Source organism: Brachyhypopomus gauderio, chromosome 17, assembly GCF_052324685.1.
Source record: "Brachyhypopomus gauderio isolate BG-103 chromosome 17, BGAUD_0.2, whole genome shotgun sequence".
Classification (NCBI taxonomy): Eukaryota; Metazoa; Chordata; class Actinopteri; order Gymnotiformes; family Hypopomidae; genus Brachyhypopomus; species Brachyhypopomus gauderio.
The window spans coordinates 11143854-11163637 of NC_135227.1; the positions used below are offsets into that span (position 1 = coordinate 11143854).

Here is a 19784-nt window from a genome sequence, read left to right on the forward strand (position 1 = left end):
GGGAAAACTGAAATGGTATTGCAATCCATGGTACTTTATTCCTGTGAGGGCTGTATTTTTTGTGTGTCCTCTGTTCTCACAGCCTTAGTTCCAATAATTTGTTAGTTGTCTTGTTCTGAAAAAACTGGGGTCTAAACTTTTTTCTTGCGTTATACTGTCAAGTAAAATTGAGGTAATAAGTCCAACATCAAGCAAAGGCAAAGAATATCACCTCATTTATATTTATTATTTATAGTTAAAAGTTAAAACCCAAACTTAGAGTTTAAATTTGAAAAATATTCTCTGTTCTTGTTTTGTTATGTAAAAGTACTGTTGAAATATGACTTGAAATATCCTGAAGAATTTGTGTTCCCCCCTGGGATCAGGCTGGTTGAAATGCATCCTATTACACAATTTTACATCTTGTGATAATTACATTTGTTGCTTAAATTTAATTAGACACATGGATGACTTGCAACTCAGAGATGCATCAGCAGCTTCCAGACAAGCTGTCTGTTCACGTCTGAGGAACGCTACTGCATATAATCATGAAGCTGATGACGTAAACCAGCTTCACAGGGCGGCCATGGATGGGCAACTTCAGTTTACTTCAAATGTGTGGAATGTTCCTAATATTACATTTTTGAAATGCAACCATTAGTTCTTTTGTTCTATAAAATGGTTTCGGCTTTACTCCTTGCAAAATGTGCAAAACAATGCAAAATATATATAAATGGCATTAGTGGTGTTTACGCATGGTTCTGCATGTCATTTCTTATCGACGTTTACATTTAGAGTCCCTACGGGGCATCACTGTCCAAAAGCTGTGCATCAATTGTAAAATCTGATCAGTGCACAGTATGCCACATAAAAGTTGCCCTGAAATCTCTCAGTGCAGATTTAAAAAAGATTTTTAAAAGTGCAAGCACATTTCCCAGGTTTCCCAGGTTTCCCAGGTTCCCATGTTGCGTGAGTGAGTCTGAAACAAGAGCTGCGTATCTCTCTCTCGGGTTCTTTCTGCAGCAGAATTTGTCAGCTAAATCAGTCTGAAGTAAGTGCTGCCTTGCTGATCAGGGCATAAAATTGTATTTAGACATAGAAAGTCCATAGAATCTAAAACCGCAACGTGTTTTTCATAATGTAACCAGTGCCAAGGAAGAATCCCAAGTTATTACTGAGTCCAGTTTCAGTTTTCTTAACCACCCCCCACATGCATACACATACACACACACACACACACACACACACACACACACACACACACACACACACACACACACACTCATGGAAGCATGCAGAAACACTGTTGGACTACTCTTACACGCAACCCTCATAGGCTTGCCAACACATGGTTATAACTCAGCCATTCCTGTATTGGGACATTGGTGGCTTTTGAACTATAAAATACATCACGCTAAAAGAAGAATCATGGTCATCAGTGGTTGACAGCGAGCAATTCACTTTTGCAGCTTGGAGTTTATTTGTATACCTGTTTACTTTCACATTTTAATACTCTTGTGTCCAAGAGTTTAGATAATTTAGGTAACAGTTTATATATATGATATTTCTGACGATCCTCATTCTTGAGAAAAACAGGAATGTTAAAGGTAGAAATGACACAATATGTTTTTCTCTGTACTAAATGAAGCGAGTTTAATCGGAGTCTAATTTTGGCTCAGAGCATGCATCCAGCCTTGGAAGCTTTGATGGGGGAGAGAGGCAGATCTGGAGGGGCTGGGGGGTGTCCCACATGCTGGATCTCCCCCAGGCATCTCTGCACTGCAGGTAGCCATGAGTGTGTTTGTGAGAGTTAAGGACTGCGTGCCATATGTCTTTTAATGAATATCACACATGAGGGAATTATGATGAAGCAGAAACTGCAGGTTTTAAACCACATGGTAATGTGATGACAACAACATTGCTCATTTATCATAGCTTGGATGCAGGGGACTTATTTGTCACTAGGAATCATAAATTGCATGTCCAGGTTGTAATGGTTAGTCACCTGAAAGCTGCTGAAAAAGTGACCGAAGTCAGGAATGCTAAGTATTTACAGAAACAGCTTCTACTGCAGTATTTATAGTTAAGATTAGCTAATGCAGAGCCTTTACTCATCAGACTGTTCATTTGTTTCTTTAAGAGAGCTCACACTGCCCTCTTGTGCTGCTTTTAAACGTTTGGAAGACATTTAACTTTTGATTATTTTCTTATTTTTTTTACATTTATGTATTTTCCTTTCTGTCTAATCTCAAATATAGGAGATCTTTGTAAATAATCCTTTAAAAGGTTTTTAATGAAAGTTCAGAATGCAGATCAAAACAAATATGATTTCAATTAAACTGACAAAACTCATGTTACCATCACAGGAACAGCAGGACAGCAGCTTCTGGCAGTTTAAATGCAGTTTGACTCTGTTTATCTGTACAAGTCAAATTCATTTACTTGTCAACTGCTTGAATTTTCTATTTATATTGCTTGGTACAACCATATCTTTCCATTTTAAGTTCCTGAAGTCAATATTTATGGTGAGATTTGCAATATTGGATCCCATGGATGTAGAAAGACATTGAAGACTATTAAAGTGTGAACGTGTTATTATTATTATTATTATTATTATTATTATTATTATTATTATTATTATTATTATTATTATATTCCTTTAAATGCTTCATATGTTTATATGAGTTTCCAAGTTCTTACCTGGGAATAGCCTATGCTGAGATCTTTACATATATTGTATTATACAGTGTAGTCCAAGTAAATAGAATACAAAGCTACAATTAATAGCAATCCAAAAGCAAAGTCTTGTTAGATATTTCCCTATCCACTTGCACAACATTGTGAGTGTTTTCTATGTAAAAAGCTAAAGGGAGCTATCATGACACAAATTATCTAGACAATGTAACCATTTTATGTCACGCTCTATTTCAGAAAATGTTCCCTGCACTTACTCTGAAACAGCTGAACAAAACAAACTACTGGTGTTTTATATTAAGACTTCATAAGTAGGCTATATATTTACTCCATAATGAGAGATGTATAAAAAAAAACGACACAGATGTTGCCTTCATGCAGATTCCCAGATGTGAGTGTTACATTTGTATTTTATAGTGAAACTACTGTTCCTTTTGGTTTTTAATTGCAATTGCTAAATTTAAACTTTCCAGGAACATATATCTGTATTCCCATATAACTAAGAAACACTGCAAAATTATAAGTGTTAAAATCCTTTAATCCCAGTGTTAAAATGTTTTAAGCTCAGCTTTAATACGTTGTTAGTAGTAGTTATGAGAAATAATTATTGTATTTATTTTAACCGCCAGAGGAGATAGGATGTATAATTCTTATTCTTAGCAAGCTAACACAAGCTAAGGCTAACGGGACCAGCTGGGTAGTTGATAAGTGCAAGCTAGTGATCTCTTTAGATGCCAGTGTAGCAGCATTATACCGTGAGCTCAACTCCTCCTTACTCAGACCGGAACAAGCGCCACCTTTCTACCCAAACAAAGAACGTCTGTCGCCATTGGATACCATGGCATCAAATGTAAACAAGAAGTCCTAGCTAACTTGGCTAAGTTACCTAAGCAAATTTTCTTTTATTTCATAAACATTCCATGCCATGTTACTTAACTATTTGCTATATTTTTCTCTTATTTATGTGTATCTTTAATGTTTACAGTCACTATTGCTTGTGTTTCTTGGTTTATCTGGACTGAAATTAGATGGACATTACAAAGGGGAGTCTTGATTACATCTCTGGTCCAGCCTCCAAAGAACGTTCTGGAGCTGGGAGTACCAAGTCTACCCGGTCTCTCACTGAGGTGGGGAGGGTGAACCGTAGTCGTGGGTCCCTGGAGCAACTCAGTTCCTATGTCAGTGGAACACAGGTAAGTATGTCCTTCTTCTGAAACTATCTTAAGCCCTTTTTCTGAAAGCCTCGATGAGTTTTTATTTCCCTCTCCGTAGGCTCAGTCGGACACGCAGGACGCCCAATTGGAAAATATGTCCCTTGACCAAGGTAGGCGAATGCTGATCACAACAGAGATTCCACTGCAGTTGTTTCTTTGCAGTCCAGTTTAGACTTGTGCAAGTGAGGGATGGCAAGTAGTAACACACACACACCTCTTGGTTATAGACAGAATCCAAAAAGTATCCTTATGCTAGCTTTGGAGTCCTAACCCAGTAACCTGCTTTAACCTTGTAGTCATTGTTTCTTCTGCTGCTGTACATACACCAAAATGACAAATACAGTCTTAGTCTTCACACTCATTTGCTCACCGAGACTACACATACTCATTTCCAAAATCATCTCCAAAGTATGGATATATATGGATGGATGGTTTGAAAATCAGAAGACAAGACTTTAAATGCTCATTTTCATCTAAGAAAATGTGATGCAGATTCATCTGATGAAGAGAATGCAGACCTAGACTTGCAAAAAGCCATGAAGGAAATTAACAGACTTGACAGGATCCTGACTATCAGAATGTCCCAGGAAAAAGAGGTGAAATGGCAAAGGAGGAAACTTCATCAAAAGCTCTGGCAGGAGCTGAAGGTGCAGTGGCGTCCACACCCACACACAGAGTCCTATCACATTCAGGTTGTGTGTGCATTCACTTTACTGGTTGGTGGCATCACCTGTTCATCCTGATACAGCAGGGTCTCCAACCCAGAACCTCACCAGAGTGCAGTGATGAGGTGGAAAACACCCGGCAGTTCTTGGAGCTAACCTCCAGCACCTGTAAGGCACACGGGAGGAGAGGGGAGCTTCTCTAAACCCATGCTGTGCTTTATTATGCAATGTATTTGGTAATGTGGGCTGGATTCATTCACATTTTGTCTTTCCATTCACATGTGCCAGCATATGGTATTTGCATGACAAGCATAATATTAATGGACAGTTTTATTCATACTATTAATTGTGAGTATAACTAGGTTTAGTGGATTTTGTCTTTCAAATTAATGGTAGCCATATCAGTAGATGTTGAATTTCAGTATTAAGATGCCATAATTAACACTCTAGTTAGCTCAATTAGCTGTTTATCTATGAAATGTGTTTTTTTTCTGAAATAATTTATATGAGCAGGAAAATGTATTAATGTGTTAATAACAAACAACTTAAAATATCTTCATTGACTCTAGCCGAGGATAGCAGTGAAGAGGAGGAAATTGTTCCTGTTGTTGATATCCAAGTTCCAGATGAAAGCAACAGCCTGAACATCGGAGTTGGGAATGAAGGCAAGGATTGTGTGGACTCTACTTTTCAGCAGTGCAGCTCTTACAGGGAGCACAGCTTAGTGTTCGGTTTGGAGACCTGATTCAGTTCTGCTAATTGTGCACTAGAGGGCGTCTGGAACTCATGGATAATAATTTACAAGTTTGTTATGGGTGAAATGGATATTTGTACAGTAGTTTTATTGGGTGAATGGGTTATTAGTAAACTATAATAACATGAACCACACCACCCCTCCTACAACAAATATAAGATTTAAAATAAAAATAAAGACAAATGTAATTGAATTCATAAAATAATATAGAAATAAAAACATACAATTAACCATATATTATTTGGTGGCATTTTTGTATGCACCTATATATTTAAAGATAAATGAACAAACAAAGTAATAATAATAATAAAACCAACAACAATAATAAAATCATCTGGACTTTACACTAGCAGGTTATGCCTCAATGTCAAGGCTCATTGTTCTGCATTTCTAACTGTCTGCACTGTATACTAGTTGAATGTGTGTACTTGTGACCCTGCACAGAGGTCAGAGTGCACACATTGTCTTCAGGCTTTCTAGAAGAGGATGATGAGATGAGACAAGACAAGCAGATAAACAGCAGGCAGATCACTGTGGGACAGACCAAGCACAGACAGGATTTTGCCAAGAAAAACATTGAGGTATGTCATTATCATGCCTTTTTAAGTACTCCATAGTTGACTCACCAGAGTTCACACAATTTTTCCACTTTTTTTAACTGCATGCAAAGTACCGGTAGTTCTGAAAACAAAATGTGTGACTAAGGCTACAGAGATGGCTTCACCCTGTCCTCACAGCAGGGGTGTGTTCATAGAGCACGCTGCTGATGGCCTCGGCACGTCTCACTTCTGACATGATGTGTGTTGAAAGCTGAGCTGTAACTAAACCCATCAGTTCTATCACTGTACTGTTTGGTGTGTTAATTCACCTGTTTAATGAGTTTGTGCTCTGAAGACATCACAAGTCAGACTACATTAGTGAAGACTGTTAGAACAATTTGGCTTCCCGTTCTGAGTCATGAATCAAGCACTGCAGAGCAGACCTGAGGCATTGGTGTTTGCCACCTCAGCCTGTTCATGCTGAAGGGGATGTTTGTGTGTTAATATGGCAGCTTGCTGGCAGAGCAGGAGGCCTGATGATGATGATAAAGGAGGAGAAAGAGCGCTTGGAGGAGCTCATCAGAGACCTGGAAAGCGAGTCCACTGATAATTCATCTACCAAACCTAAGGTACACACACACACACACACACACACACACACACACACACACACACACACACACACACACACACACACACACACACACACACACACACACAGTAGGAACATACTTATAGTATAAGACAAGAGATGTTTTTTCTTCATCTTGGACACTGTCAAAGCATAATTGGATGTGAACCACAGGTATTGTTCTGTCAGTCATGTCAGTACCATACTCTTCTCTGCTCAGTGGGGTCTGAGGTGCGTTACTACTTTGTAGGATCTTGAACCCAGAAGCTACCCAGAGTGCAGCGATGATATAGAAAACACTTGTCTGTACTTGGAGCTAACGTCCAGCACCTGTAAGTCACATGAGAGGAGAGGGAATGTCTCCAAATTCATATACACTTCCTTTGCTTAGTCATGTATAATATTTGGTCATGTGCACTGAATACATTTAAATTAAAAAATTAGAATTTCATTTTTCAGTTCATTTAATACTTTCTTTTTGTATGATTGTTGGTTAAGCACATTATTAATGCACACTCTGTGAGCAAAACCAGGTTTAGTGGATTTTGCTTATCATCTACATAACAGTTGATTTTGAGAATTTCAGTATTAAAATTCCATAATTGACACGCAAGTTTGCTCCATTTGCTGTTTATCTATGAAAAGTTTTTTGCTTTCTGGAAGAAATTATATGAGAAGGAATATTTAGTAATGTGTTAAAAAACTGCTTAAAATATCTTCATTGATTCTAGCCAAGGATAGCAGTGAAGAGGACGACGTTGTTCCTGTTTTTGAAACACAAGTTCCAGATGAAAGCAACGTCCTGAACATTGGAGTTGGGAATGAAGGCAAGGATTGTGTGGACTCTACTTTTCAGCAGTGCAGCTCTTACAGGGAGCACAGCTTAGTGTTCGGTTTGGAGACCTGATTCGGTTCTGCTAATTGTGCACTAGAGGGCGTCTGGACCTCATGGGTAATCATTTCCAAAGTTTGCGTGAGATGGATAGTCGTCATTTTATTGGACGAATGGGGTTATTAGTAAACTACAATAGCATGAACCACACCACCTTTAAAAAAAATCAATGAAACCTAAAAGTAAATAAAAATCCATTATTATCCATTATATCCATTATCAGTATCCCCCCTAAAGCTAAAAATGAAAAAGAAAAAAAATTAAAACAGACAAATGTAATTAATTAATTAAATAAATAAATAAATAAAAATATATAAATAAAATGTATTCATATTTATATAACAAATCAAATAAAACAAATAAATAAAAACAAAATAAAATCATGCTACTTGGTGGAAATTTTAAGTTCTAAGTTTAAAGTTTAAAGATATCAGTTTATACTGTATCTCATGGCTCATTGTTCTGCATTTCTAACTGTCTGCACTGTATACTAGTTGAGTGTGTGTTCTTGTGACCCTGCACAGAGGTCAGAGTGCACACGGTGTCTTCAGGCTTTCTAGAAGAGGATGATGAGGTGAGACGAGTCAAGCAGACAAACAGCAGGCAGATCACTGTGGGACAGACCAAGCACAGACAGGATTTTGTCAAGAGAAACATTGAGGTATGTCATTATCATGCCTTTTTAAGTGCTCCATAGTTGATTCACCAAATTGGCCCGTTTCCCACTTTTAACAGCATTCAAAATAATTATGGAAACATAATGTAATTATGAAAGCTGAGCTGTAACTAAACCCATCAGTTCTATCACTGTACTGTTTGGTGTGTTAATTCACCTGTTTAATGAGTTTGTGCTCTGAAGACATCACAAGTCAGACTACATTAGTGAAGACTGTTAGAACAATTTGGCTTCCCGTTCTGAGTCATGAATCAAGCACTGCAGAGCAGACCTGAGGCATTGGTGTTTGCCACCTCAGCCTGTTCATGCTGAAGGGGATGTTTGTGTGTTAATATGGCAGCTTGCTGGCAGAGCAGGAGGCCTGATGATGACACAGAAGGAGAAAGAGCGCTTGGAGGAGATCCTCAATGATGAGTCTTATGATGATCCATCAGCCAAACCCAAGGTACATTCTCACACGCGCGCACACACACACACACACACACACACACACACACACACACACACACACACACACACACACACACACACACACACACACACACACACACACACACACAGTGAACACATTTATAGTTTTAGGCAGGATCATTCTCAGGCAATGTATAAGTATTGTTCTACTGCCTGGTTATTTGTTATTTGTCATAAAAAAATTAATAAAAATTAATAAAAATAATAGTAATAAAAAACCTATTTCACAAATGTTTATTTATGAAAGATAAATGGATAGACAGATTATGGCAAATTATTTATTCAGCTGTGATTTTATAATAAACATGTTTGGTTTGATTTGATTGAATTTAACATTTTCTAATAATTACTCTTAAACGGTATGTAAGTTGTAAGGAGAGTCTAATTGATGTGCGTGGAGAGCAAAGGCTAGGCCAACTGGTCTAGTGCCACAGAAGAGCTTCTGTAGCACAAATTGCTGTAGAGGTTAATTCTGGCTGTGATAGGAAGATCAGAACAAACAGTATGTCACAACTTGACAACTTGCAGCATATGGGGCAGCATAGTGGCAAACTAGTGCCTAATGCCCATGGTGACCCCTGCCCACTGCTGGAAGTATGTACAATGGGCACACGAGCATCAGAACTGGACCATGGAGCAGTGGAAGAAGGTGGCCTGACCTGGTGAATCATGTTTTCTTTTACATCATGTGGTTGGCCACGTGCGCGTGTGTTACTTGGGGGACAGATGGCACCAGAATGCACTAATGGAAGAACGCCAGCTGAGCCTGTGTGATGTTCCCAGGCAAAGTGCTGCAGGGAAACCTGGCGTTCCTTTGGATGTTAGTTTTACACGTACCACCTGCTTAAACATTGTTACAAACCAAGAACACCCCTGCACGGCAACGGTACTCCATAATAACAGATTGCCTCTATCAGTAGGATAATGTGCCTTGCCATAGTAAACAAATGCTTCATGAACAGCTTGAGGAGCATGACAGAGTTCAAGTTGATTTGGCTTCCAAATTCCCCAGATCTCAATCCAATTCATGGGCTGTAAAGACAAGTACAATCAACAGAGGCCACACCTTGCAATTTACAGGTCTTAAAAATTCTGTTGTTCGGTTGCCAGATACCGCAGAACACCTGTTTTGGCGGCAGCATGAAGGAGACATAAACGATTTTAGGCAGGTTGTTTTAATGTATATCAGTGATCAGTATATGATTGTGTGTGTATATTAGTGAAACTTTGGACACCAGTGCCACCAGCACGCTAACTAGCACTATATTTGGTTTTTCCTTTTGTGCATTGCTATCCCACTTCTCTCCATTGTTAACCCGCCGCCAAAGGATCTAGCTGCAGAGAAAGGATCTGTCCACGGTACACCTCTTCCCTTCCATCCTTCCCATTGCATTCCACTTGTCTGCAATTACACTTGGCGAGTGAACGGAGAGGCATGCAGATGCTCGTCGGCTCCCGAAGGGTCATGCTGAAAGGCTTCCTGTTAGAGCAAGTCCCCGCTGTGATTCGCACTCTGGACATTTTTTATGTGTTTTGGCTCACTGTGGCGACATGACGCGTGAGTGACCCGATGTACAAGTGCCTTGGCCCGCTCTGATATGACCTCATAATCAAACGCATACGCCTCCTGTTTTTGTCTTCTGCGTTTTATAACCCTCAGGCACGGAATCGTTCCCTGGAGCCGCCGAACTGTGTCTTCTACCTGAACTGCAGCTTTCCTCAGCTCTGAGTTCCTTAGTTGTGATGGTTATTTTTCTAACACTGCAGGCTGAATTCGTGGGAGGCTGTCTGATAGTTTTAGATTCAAGATCACTGTGCGCTTTTATCTTTTAGAGTTTAGCATAAGAATGTGATCTCATAAGAATGTAATATTCGCTCTTTGTGGATTGCCAGAAAAAAATTATGTCATCTATCCATTATATTATCCACGATACCCCCCCTGCTTTCCCAAGAACTGGGATAACAAAGCTAAGTAAACAAAATATCATTGAAGAAAAAGGCAAGTTAAAAAAAGAACCTGAGGTAAAACAAGGAAGAACATCAAACTTTTCAGATATAGAAAAAGGTAACTGGACCTGAAAGGATTCAAAGACAATTCCATGTCAAGTTAGCAACATTTATGCTTGACAGATAGCTAATTAGATTAAAACTAGATAAATGAATAAGTGAACAAATAACAAATAAATTAATGAATAAATATAAGATGCTAATGGGTACAGTAATGCTCCAGTACAGTAACAGTACTGGTTGTTATTCTCTTTCAATATTTCAAAATAGGTTCACTCTGTTCTCAATCTTTCTGACTGCAGCTTTAATGACACCCGCAATGAATCCCAAAAAGAAACTTGACCTCTCTTTGCCTTTAACTGTGAACCATTTATTCGGGGTCCCACTTGAAGGATAACAGAGATGCAAGGAACTACTGGTGGTTACAGATTCTTGTTCCTAACTCTTGTAACTGCATAGTTTTCATATTAGTTGAATAATTCACACTGACCTATTACTTCAGTTGAAAAGATTAATTGTGATTCATTATCAATCTCCACCTCTTGCCACCATCATGATGGAGCAAGGGTTAGTCAGCTAGCTTTAGCAAGCTTCAGTACCAGATTCCTTGTGTGTGTAAGCATACTTGTTTATATAAACCCAATTCTAATTCTGAATAATGTGAAGACACTCATTTATGCAAAATGATGTTCAGTTTTTGAACATCAACTATTGCTGTAACACTAAAATTGTGTTTTCAGTAAACAAACCAAACAATACTACAGTGATATATCTGAAGTAGAGCAGCCATGGGAGGAGTGGGCAGCACCCTGGATCGCTGCTCTCAGCTAACCGTTAGTGCCGTGTTACCATGGAAAACCAGTCAACAGAAACAAACAGTCCCCAAAGCTGATTAAATAGTGACTTTTCAGTGAAGAATTTAATGGAATCTCACTGGAATATCACATTTGGTATAAATGTAAAGTTAAATCAATATTTTATGTATTTGTGTAAACAAGTTTCAGTAGCTCTAAATGCTATAATTCTCGTGGTTACAATTAAAGTAACTGGATTTGTTTGAAATCACTATTGATGAAGAGTGACGAAGCTGTGTTGCCTTTTCCTGTCTGCAGTTTACTTCCTATTGACCTTTTGTTGTAATTTTTAATTAAATTACAACAGTTGTCAAAACCAATCAGTTTAATCGTTGACATTCTTTGCTTCATGCAAATAAGCTTTATTATCCTTTCCAGAACTATCACGCTAGCTCCAGTGACTACTGGGAATCTCAGCCTCCAAGGTTTCTCATATTCTGGTATGGCCACTCACTGAGATCAGAGTAAGAAATAAAGTGGGCAAACACTGACCCTCCAGGTCACTGTGTGCAATATTACAGTAATTACGTCAGCCTTACAGTGCCACTGACCTCACCATGCACTGCACTGTTTCACGGGCTCATGGTCTGATGGGAGATGTGCTCATTTGGAAACCAACATGGGAAGGTTTGTCTATAGTGAGAAATATGCTTTTAACTGGGAGCATTTTGGACTGAGGAGTGGAGTAGTGCAATATGGATCTTGTTTGCATGCCAGATAGAAATGCCCGGAGCAAGAAAACTGTGCTGCTTGAAGGTTTCTGAACTCCTTAAACAGTTTAGATTTTTCTGTTGTTTTACCAACCATTATTCTCTTATCATCACCTGTTTTTATATATAAGATTTGAGGTTTATGTTCATCAATTCTATTTACTTGTTTTGAGGGAAATGTGTGAGTTGTCAGCAGACTAAATGAAACATGGAATCAGAGCATGTGCAAAAGTAAATGAACCACAGCTGTATTGGTAAACATGATTAGGTAAAACAGTCAAGTAATCAATTAAGCAGACAAGCAAAAGGGAGAGGAAACCAACCAACCATGTCAAGGCAGAAAGCACACAGATCAACAATGACAAGAGGAAAGGAGACATTTGAGGACATCAGGAAGAAGATGGTGACACCATCAGTCTGGGGAAAGATACAAGACCTCCAAAAGATTTCAGCTCCATCCATCCACTGTAAGACAAATCATTTACAAATAGGGGGCACTCAGCATCACGACAACTCTACCCAGAAGTGGACAGCCATCAAAACTTACACCAAGAAGCACCAGAACCTCAGAGAGTTTCAGACCTCTCTGGCACCATCTGGGATAAATGCACATACCATCAGTAGACATGGCATTCATGTGAGAGTTGCTAGAAGGAAGCATCTGCTCTCAAAAAAGAACAAACTTTGCCAACTTTGCCAGAGATTACTTGGACAAACCAGAGGCTTTATGGAAGTCCATTATCTGGACAGATAAGTCAACAGTGCATGTAAACAGAATAACCTCCTCCCAACATTGAAGCATGGTGGTGGAAATATGAAGATCTGGGCCTGCTTTTCTGCCTCGGGACCTGGATGACTCCATATTATCCAGGGAACCATCAATTCCCAGGCCTATCATCAAATTCTTGACCAGAATCTTGTGCTTGGACAGAAATGGATTATGCAAGAAGACCATGACCCAAAGCATTCCAGTAAAACTATCAAAGAATGGCTTACCCTTCCTATTGTGTTAGCTTTCTGTTTCTATCTCTTGTGTTAACAGGTCGGTTTTGACCCCTGACTCAAATCAGCTATTAAATTCCCTAAAAACAAATGATCATCCATTTTGTTTATTACCTCTTGGTTATGTTGTTAGGCTCCCTTATCCATAAATGTATTGGTGTTAATATGTTTGTTGTGGCCTCCTTGGTCTTTCTATTGACACCATACACAACAGTATACACAACTATAAACAGATTTGGCCTTACATGTCTGCCTTGTTTTGTGAAAAAGGCAAAGACAGAAGCCCCTGACTGAAGATCAAATGGTTGGAGAAAGAGCTGGCTGTTGGCTGTTGGTATATAGTGTGTTTATGATTAACAGATTTTTTGTTATTGAACCTAACAACAGAAAGGTCATAATTTTAATGATAACTTATAACTTAGTAAAAAATTATAGTATTATTAGTAGAATAGAAGTTCCTGACAAAGTCAAAAAGTCTTGACGCTAAAACAAATTTAATGTAGTACTTTTATGCATTTAAAACCTACAAACGGGTTGGTACTGACCATAACACTGGAGGGAGGTTAAGAGAAAGACTTGCACTCTGGATTGGCCCAGTCAAAGTCCAAACCTCAATCCCATAGAAATGTTGTGGCGGTACATGCCAGATGTTCCTCCAACTTCTTTCAGCTGGTGTTCTGTAAGAAGGAGTGGACAAAAATCCCAAAAATCAGATGAGACACTCCTTTGTGGTTACAGAAAATGTTTGGTTGAAGAAATGGCTGCAAAAGGAGGTGCCACAAGCTACAAAATAAAAGAGTTCACATACTTTTGCACTTGGTAGATTTTCTGTTTTTGGAGCGAGAAATTACATTTGTTGAATAAATAATGAAAAATATATATCTATTTTTCTGTGTCCCTTATTTGGAAGGTCCTCTGTACAATTTGAGATTTGGTTTATTTTTGGTGCATTTACTGTATGTTCTTAAAAATAAGATTATAAATATTTTTTAGAAAACAATGTTTGGGTGTTTAACAACATTTCAAGCAGCACTGTATATCATATATACTGTATCTCTGACACCTACATTGGGAGGGTGACTGTGTGAATGGGTGTGTATGTCTATGTTTATATGTGCAGTTCAGTTCGGTGGGAGTTGCGTTGTTTGTGTGTCTGTGCTAGTCGCAGCACCTGTCCCTCCTATCACGGTTCTATACTGCACGTGTTGCTCATTGTGCTCAACGTATTTAAGTGTGGGTCTTGTCCATGTTCAATGTCCGTTGCTGTTGTTCACTCGCGTCAACGCTTTAAAGCTGACATCACCCCTCCTGACATCACCCCTCCTCCCTGTGGCTGCGACTGTATGCATGCTGTAATCTCAATGTGCTCCTTACAGCCAGGCGAAGGCTACCAGCCAGACGAGGCAGAGATTGACCAGCTGGTTCAGATCGACACCAGGCTGCGGCTCCTGCTTCCGCCCGAGGACTTCCTGGCTGTGCGGAGCCCCTGTGCTACCCACATCCTCTCCCAGGTGGGTGGTCTGCTCCTCCCCGCAGCTGCCTTCAAGGGCTTCGGGCTTGCTGAGGCCCTGTCAGACATGGACAGAATGGCGTCTACTTCAGCGGTGCAGCTAAAGCTCACTAGGAACCATCGTAGATCTTAGCCCTGTGTCCTTAGCTCTGAGTTCATGGATCTCAAAATGAATCTCAAAAGGGAGCTTGGCATTGGTTTGCCTTATACTGTAAAGCCTTCATCTGGTGTGATCCCACCCTATGGAACACACAGATGTATCACTCTCTGTTCTGGGTTGCAGCCATGTGGCAACACAGGCGCTCTTTGTGTAGTGATACTGAGTGCTCCGCTGATATGGCCACGAATGCATGAGCAACATACCAAGTGAGCAGTGTTGTACATCTGTACAAAAATGTTGTACTTCTTGCTTCTCATTTTGTGCTCTTTCATCATTAATGCTCAGCACACAAATACTACAAGGACTTACTACTTACTACTACTGGGAAGTATTTTCCTTTTGTAAGTGTTGTGTAGTATTGTGTTCAGTATGGATTGAGCATGCTTTTATGCTTAAACATGTTCCTTTTGAGTCATGTAAGACTGAGCTGCTGCATGGTGTGTGAATCTGAAGTACGTCCATACATATTTAGCAGTACATTGTGTCAAGCATGAGCTAATGACTTCTACACCCTGTGACACTATAAAGTGTCAAGATCCAAAATCAGATCCACATGCTGTGCTTTGGATTCAGCCAAACGAGCTTCAAGAAGCATAGTGGATGATTGAAAGTTCATCTTCCTGAGAAAACACAGCCCCGGCAACAGTGGCACGCACAGCTGCAGTCTAATTTTATGTGTAAATAAAGTCCATTATGTTTACGTAACAGAGCCTCAGGTCTGAGAAATACTGTGGATTTACATGAAGTCTAATATTACAGTTATAACCGGTTTCAAAGTCCAAACCGAATAAAAATGTGCCATATAAACACCTCAGTAAGAGTAAGAGTTCCAGTGATGTTAATGCATGGTGATGTACTGTTCTCAAATTCTGTGTTGCTCAAACTGGCTTCCATTGAATAGCTGGACCTCTGTGGAAAGCTCGTCTGTCAAACCTTTAAATTATATTTTTTATATCACAGCCTATGATGACAAGTTTCAGTTCTTTGGGGTCTATTGTGGATTAGGCACTGTTTAATGCACTATCAACACTTACAGATTGACTTATGGTCATTCAGTTCCACCTAGCTCTGTGTATGCATGTCACACAGCTGTTCTGATTAAATGTGTCACTGCATTAATATGGCAGAGTGCACCAGAACACATCCAATGAAAAGAGTTAACCTGAAGTCTTCAGTCAGACAAATTCCATACAGAATAACAAAAAATGAGCATAAAAATCCCGCTATTATGAAATTTGGCTTTAGTGCACCCTCTGTGTCACGGGGTTAATATTCACACAGGAAACGTAACATCCCCTGTGTGTATATATAGGGTCTGGAAAGTGTTTTTCACTGAATGCGTACTTGAGATATTTCTGCCAAAATAACAGCACTAAGATCAGTACAGTCAATAAAAGAATAACAATATCTAGATCATGTAGCTATCATGTAGTGGTAGGTAGAGGTATCTCTGACCTCTGCACCAACATATTCTGACCACTAATCAGAACCGTATGTAGTAGCTGAAAATCTTGAATGTCATGCCGAGCCAAATTGCTAGTTCCTGGCTTTGGGTCTTTGTGGAGATTAAGTATTGAGAGCTGTCCTGGGGACTGATTCATACTTTCTCTTCCCCTGATTTCCCAGTTTTTAACTGAAGTAAGTCCTGTGACCTCAGCCTCTGGGACTATAGCATTCAGTAATTTGCAGCATAATCGGAGGGGAGGAATCATAAGTGAATATGAATGTGGGTTTTGTCCCCTGAGGCTTTCATCAGTGGCCTTTCTCTCCAGCAGGTTAAGCACAAAGTGTTGAGTGGTTAAGGTCAGTGATGTCACTGTGCTCTAGAACCGTTAATATGTTGCTGTGTCAGAAACAGGTGTGGAAAGAGAATCAGGGATGTAAGACCAGCTCCTCTGCACAATTACTGCTTTCTAAAAATGCCTCCCAAGCAGAATTTCCCAGTATCCTCAGAAGATATGTCCCCACACTGTCTTCAGTGGAACACCAGTGGAAGTAAGCATGTGACATTTAAATGTGCTTTTGTTTTCAGAAGTGCTTTGTCGAGGTTATAACAGCAAGACAGATGTTTCCCTCCCAGTAAGTTTGGCTTCAGTTTTAAGAAAGAATTCAAGAAGTTATACAGTTGCAGAGATGAAAAGCTGTCTGGTGCCACATACTGATTTGTCACCTTCGCACCCGAGCCATTACTAGTTCAAATTGACAAATTACACAGAACTAGAATTAAACAAGTATATATAGTACAACAATGTGTTGACAAAATGTGTGTATTTTGTAGTTCAGCTTTGTTGAAAGCCTAAATTTAGTACCCTCAAACCTTTTTTGATCAAGCTCAGGAGAGACCTACACCCCCCCACCGCTTTTACACCCACCTGTGGGATCGCTGACCTCCACTTTGTAACGCCCACTGCATACTGGCCCTGTGTACCGCAGAACCCCGAGTTGCACATTTTGCCGATTGGCAGATGAGAGTTGTCTCTTTCACCAGCCAGAAGAGCATTGCTGGACTGATCTGTCATTTTAGAGCACTTCCAGAGGCTGTGTGACAGAACTGCTCTTGGAAGGGCTGGCTAGATTCATTTCAGGCTCATCGGCAATGGAACATTCGAAGCACTTGCTAATCTTCTTTGGTTCTCTGTCGGAACCGAACCCGTCCATATGTTGTCAGGCGCACGTGCAGGGCCCGAGCCATGTTTCCACTCCTCTGGAAAGGAGCTCCGCTATGGATTCTCGGGCCTCAGACAAAACAGTTTAACTGGGCCTAAAGTCAATTTTCCAAAGTTCATGTTCAGAGGAATGAGAGACTTTGTGGAGAGACTCGTGATTTTAATTTATAGGCTCAACTTTGTAGGAAAAAGTGTCTGTGTTTTAATGTGACCTTCAAGGCTTTCTCTATTGAGTGCTGTTCTCCTTCTACTATGGACTGAAGTGAGTGGGATTTGGATGGATTGACATCATTTGATTTAGATGACCATAGTTAGCTTGCTATTTCCACCAAGACGTTGTTAAACTGTGGAGATCTGACAGCTCATTATATGCGCTGCAAATCTGAATGGTGTTAAAATGAAAGGTGCAGTTAAATTCAAAGGCAGGCAATAAAATCAAAACAAGATTTGCTAACTGTTTAAGTGCTGTTTAAATTTGCTAATAGTTTAATTTCATAATGTACTGGTTCATGATTTACTTTGAAAGTTGCTGTTTTTCAAAGTAATTAAATTGTACTAGTTTCTCCAGTTGTAGATTTAAATGTAAAAATCTATATATTTTTTTATAAAGATGCCATCTGCAGTTATATCTAATTACTGCATTCCTACTGTGGTCCTAGGTCCACTAAACCATGTTTTTGTCTTTTTCATGTTCTGTCAGACAGCACTACAATAATTGCAGGTTATGAAATCAGTGCAACCACGTATGCCTGTGTATCTTGTACCTACACAACAACTGGGCCTCACACTTGTAGCAAGCCAGTCAATCTCAAACGGCCCCAGAAAACACCCTTCTGACCACCATCATGTGCTCGCCATATGGACAGGGTCTTGCAGATTCTTCTCAGCCCAATGTTTATAGGGGGAGACCCGATGGGCTGAGAAACTGACTTTTCTAAGGTGAGACATGTCTTATATCTAATGTGGTATGTTAAAGGGGCACTTTCTGTGTGTGTGTGTGTGTGTGTGTGTGTGTGTGTGTGTGTGTGAGAGAGAGAGAGAGAGAGAGAGAGAGAGAGAGAGAGAGAGAGAGAGAGAGAGAGAGAGAGAGAGAGAGAGAGATAGAGAGAGAGAGTGTTTCTTTCCTAGATGATGTGTTGTTGACTATGACTGTATTCTGTTGATACAGTGTTCCCTTGACCTGGTCAGGGTCAAACATACGTCTCAAAGTATTTTACAAACTATTTATTATAGACTTGTGATGGGGACATACAGCCATAAAAGAACATCCACTAGGCCATTATTACACATGGGAGAACGAATATAGATGGTTTTCATCTTTCATCTTTCAGCTGCTAATGTTGCCATAGGAAATGACCACATCCTCTGTCCCCTTTTGACCATGTTCCTTGATGGATAATCCTGCCTGATGTGCCTGGCCGTACACACAGTTCTGTTGCAGTCCCAGCATTCAATAGTGTGTTTAGTCAGTACAAGAATGGAACGTCACCACCAGAGATTGTTCCCAGATGAAAATGTAGGTCACTTTTTATGTTTGATGACATGGGTGCCAGTTGTATAGATCTCAGGGGCAAACGTAGTAGGACCATGTTAGCCCACGAACAGATGCTTTGAGTAAATACTAAAGAAATTAAACTATGAATGCTTTATTTGCTTAATTTTGAGGCAAGAAGACATCATTCTGGGATTTCTAGAGCTTTCTATAGTGTTTCTTTTCAGCTTGGCTTAAAGCTCCCTGTTGTTCTAACGCCATTACTCTTTTGTCATTCCTTTTCAATTTGCATCTCAACCGACTTGCTGGAGCCATTAAAAACTTTTTTTCAGCTTTATAAGTCAAGCAGTCCAGTTTTCAGAGTGTCTTCAATTGGTGAATTACTGCTCTACGTACTGGTTGCCTTTACTCTGTGTACTTTGTTTTTGTTTTTGTTCTCGTTCAGAGTTATGCCACATGCCATAACACTGGCCAATGCTGCAAATTATATAATTAGAATCTTATATTAGCTGCTATTCTTATGCCTCTGCTGTTTAAAGGGCGGTGAAAGAGTGCGTTCATTTAGATTTTTTGTGTCAGCTTTTGTTGCTTTTTTTCTTTGTGTCATGATGTTTTGGGCAGCTGTGCAGTTTTATTCTGTCAAAAACACCACATTTATCCAGACCACCCCCACTCCCCAAAAGTCACGCTACAATGTCCAGATGACCCACAAGTTTATCTTCTAATACATCAGGAATGTGTGGCAATCAAAGCATCATCTGTGAATGATTGAGCCAGAATGATCCGGCCTCCATGCACGCAAAATCTGAACTTTCAGAAGGTATAAATGCAGAGATCACCATTAGGATATATATATCATTACACATAC

General features: G+C 39.7%; 1 protein-coding gene across 4 annotated transcripts in view; it reads left to right on the forward strand.

The window, feature by feature from the left end:
* The first annotated feature begins 3022 nt into the window (after nt 1–3022).
* The window catches only part of fsip1 (fibrous sheath interacting protein 1), a 39850-nt gene continuing 23088 nt past the window's right edge, over nt 3023–19784 (forward strand). The window contains exons 1-13 of one of the 4 annotated variants that reach the window (XM_076979138.1): nt 3023–3064; nt 3702–3866; nt 3946–3997; nt 4380–4534; nt 4636–4720; nt 5122–5217; nt 5751–5887; nt 6358–6474; nt 6727–6808; nt 7208–7303; nt 7893–8029; nt 8385–8489; nt 14465–14599. In XM_076979138.1, coding sequence (XP_076835253.1) covers nt 3038–3064; nt 3702–3866; nt 3946–3997; nt 4380–4534; nt 4636–4720; nt 5122–5217; nt 5751–5887; nt 6358–6474; nt 6727–6808; nt 7208–7303; nt 7893–8029; nt 8385–8489; nt 14465–14599 — 1389 coding nt within the window. In that variant the 5' untranslated portion in view covers nt 3023–3037. Of the gene's footprint in view, nt 3065–3496; nt 3524–3701; nt 3867–3945; nt 3998–4365; nt 4535–4635; nt 4721–5121; nt 5218–5750; nt 5888–6357; nt 6475–6726; nt 6809–7207; nt 7304–7892; nt 8030–8384; nt 8490–14464; nt 14600–19784 lie in introns of those variants that run through there. The other 3 variants (XM_076979139.1, XM_076979140.1, XM_076979141.1) reach the window with 3 other exon arrangements.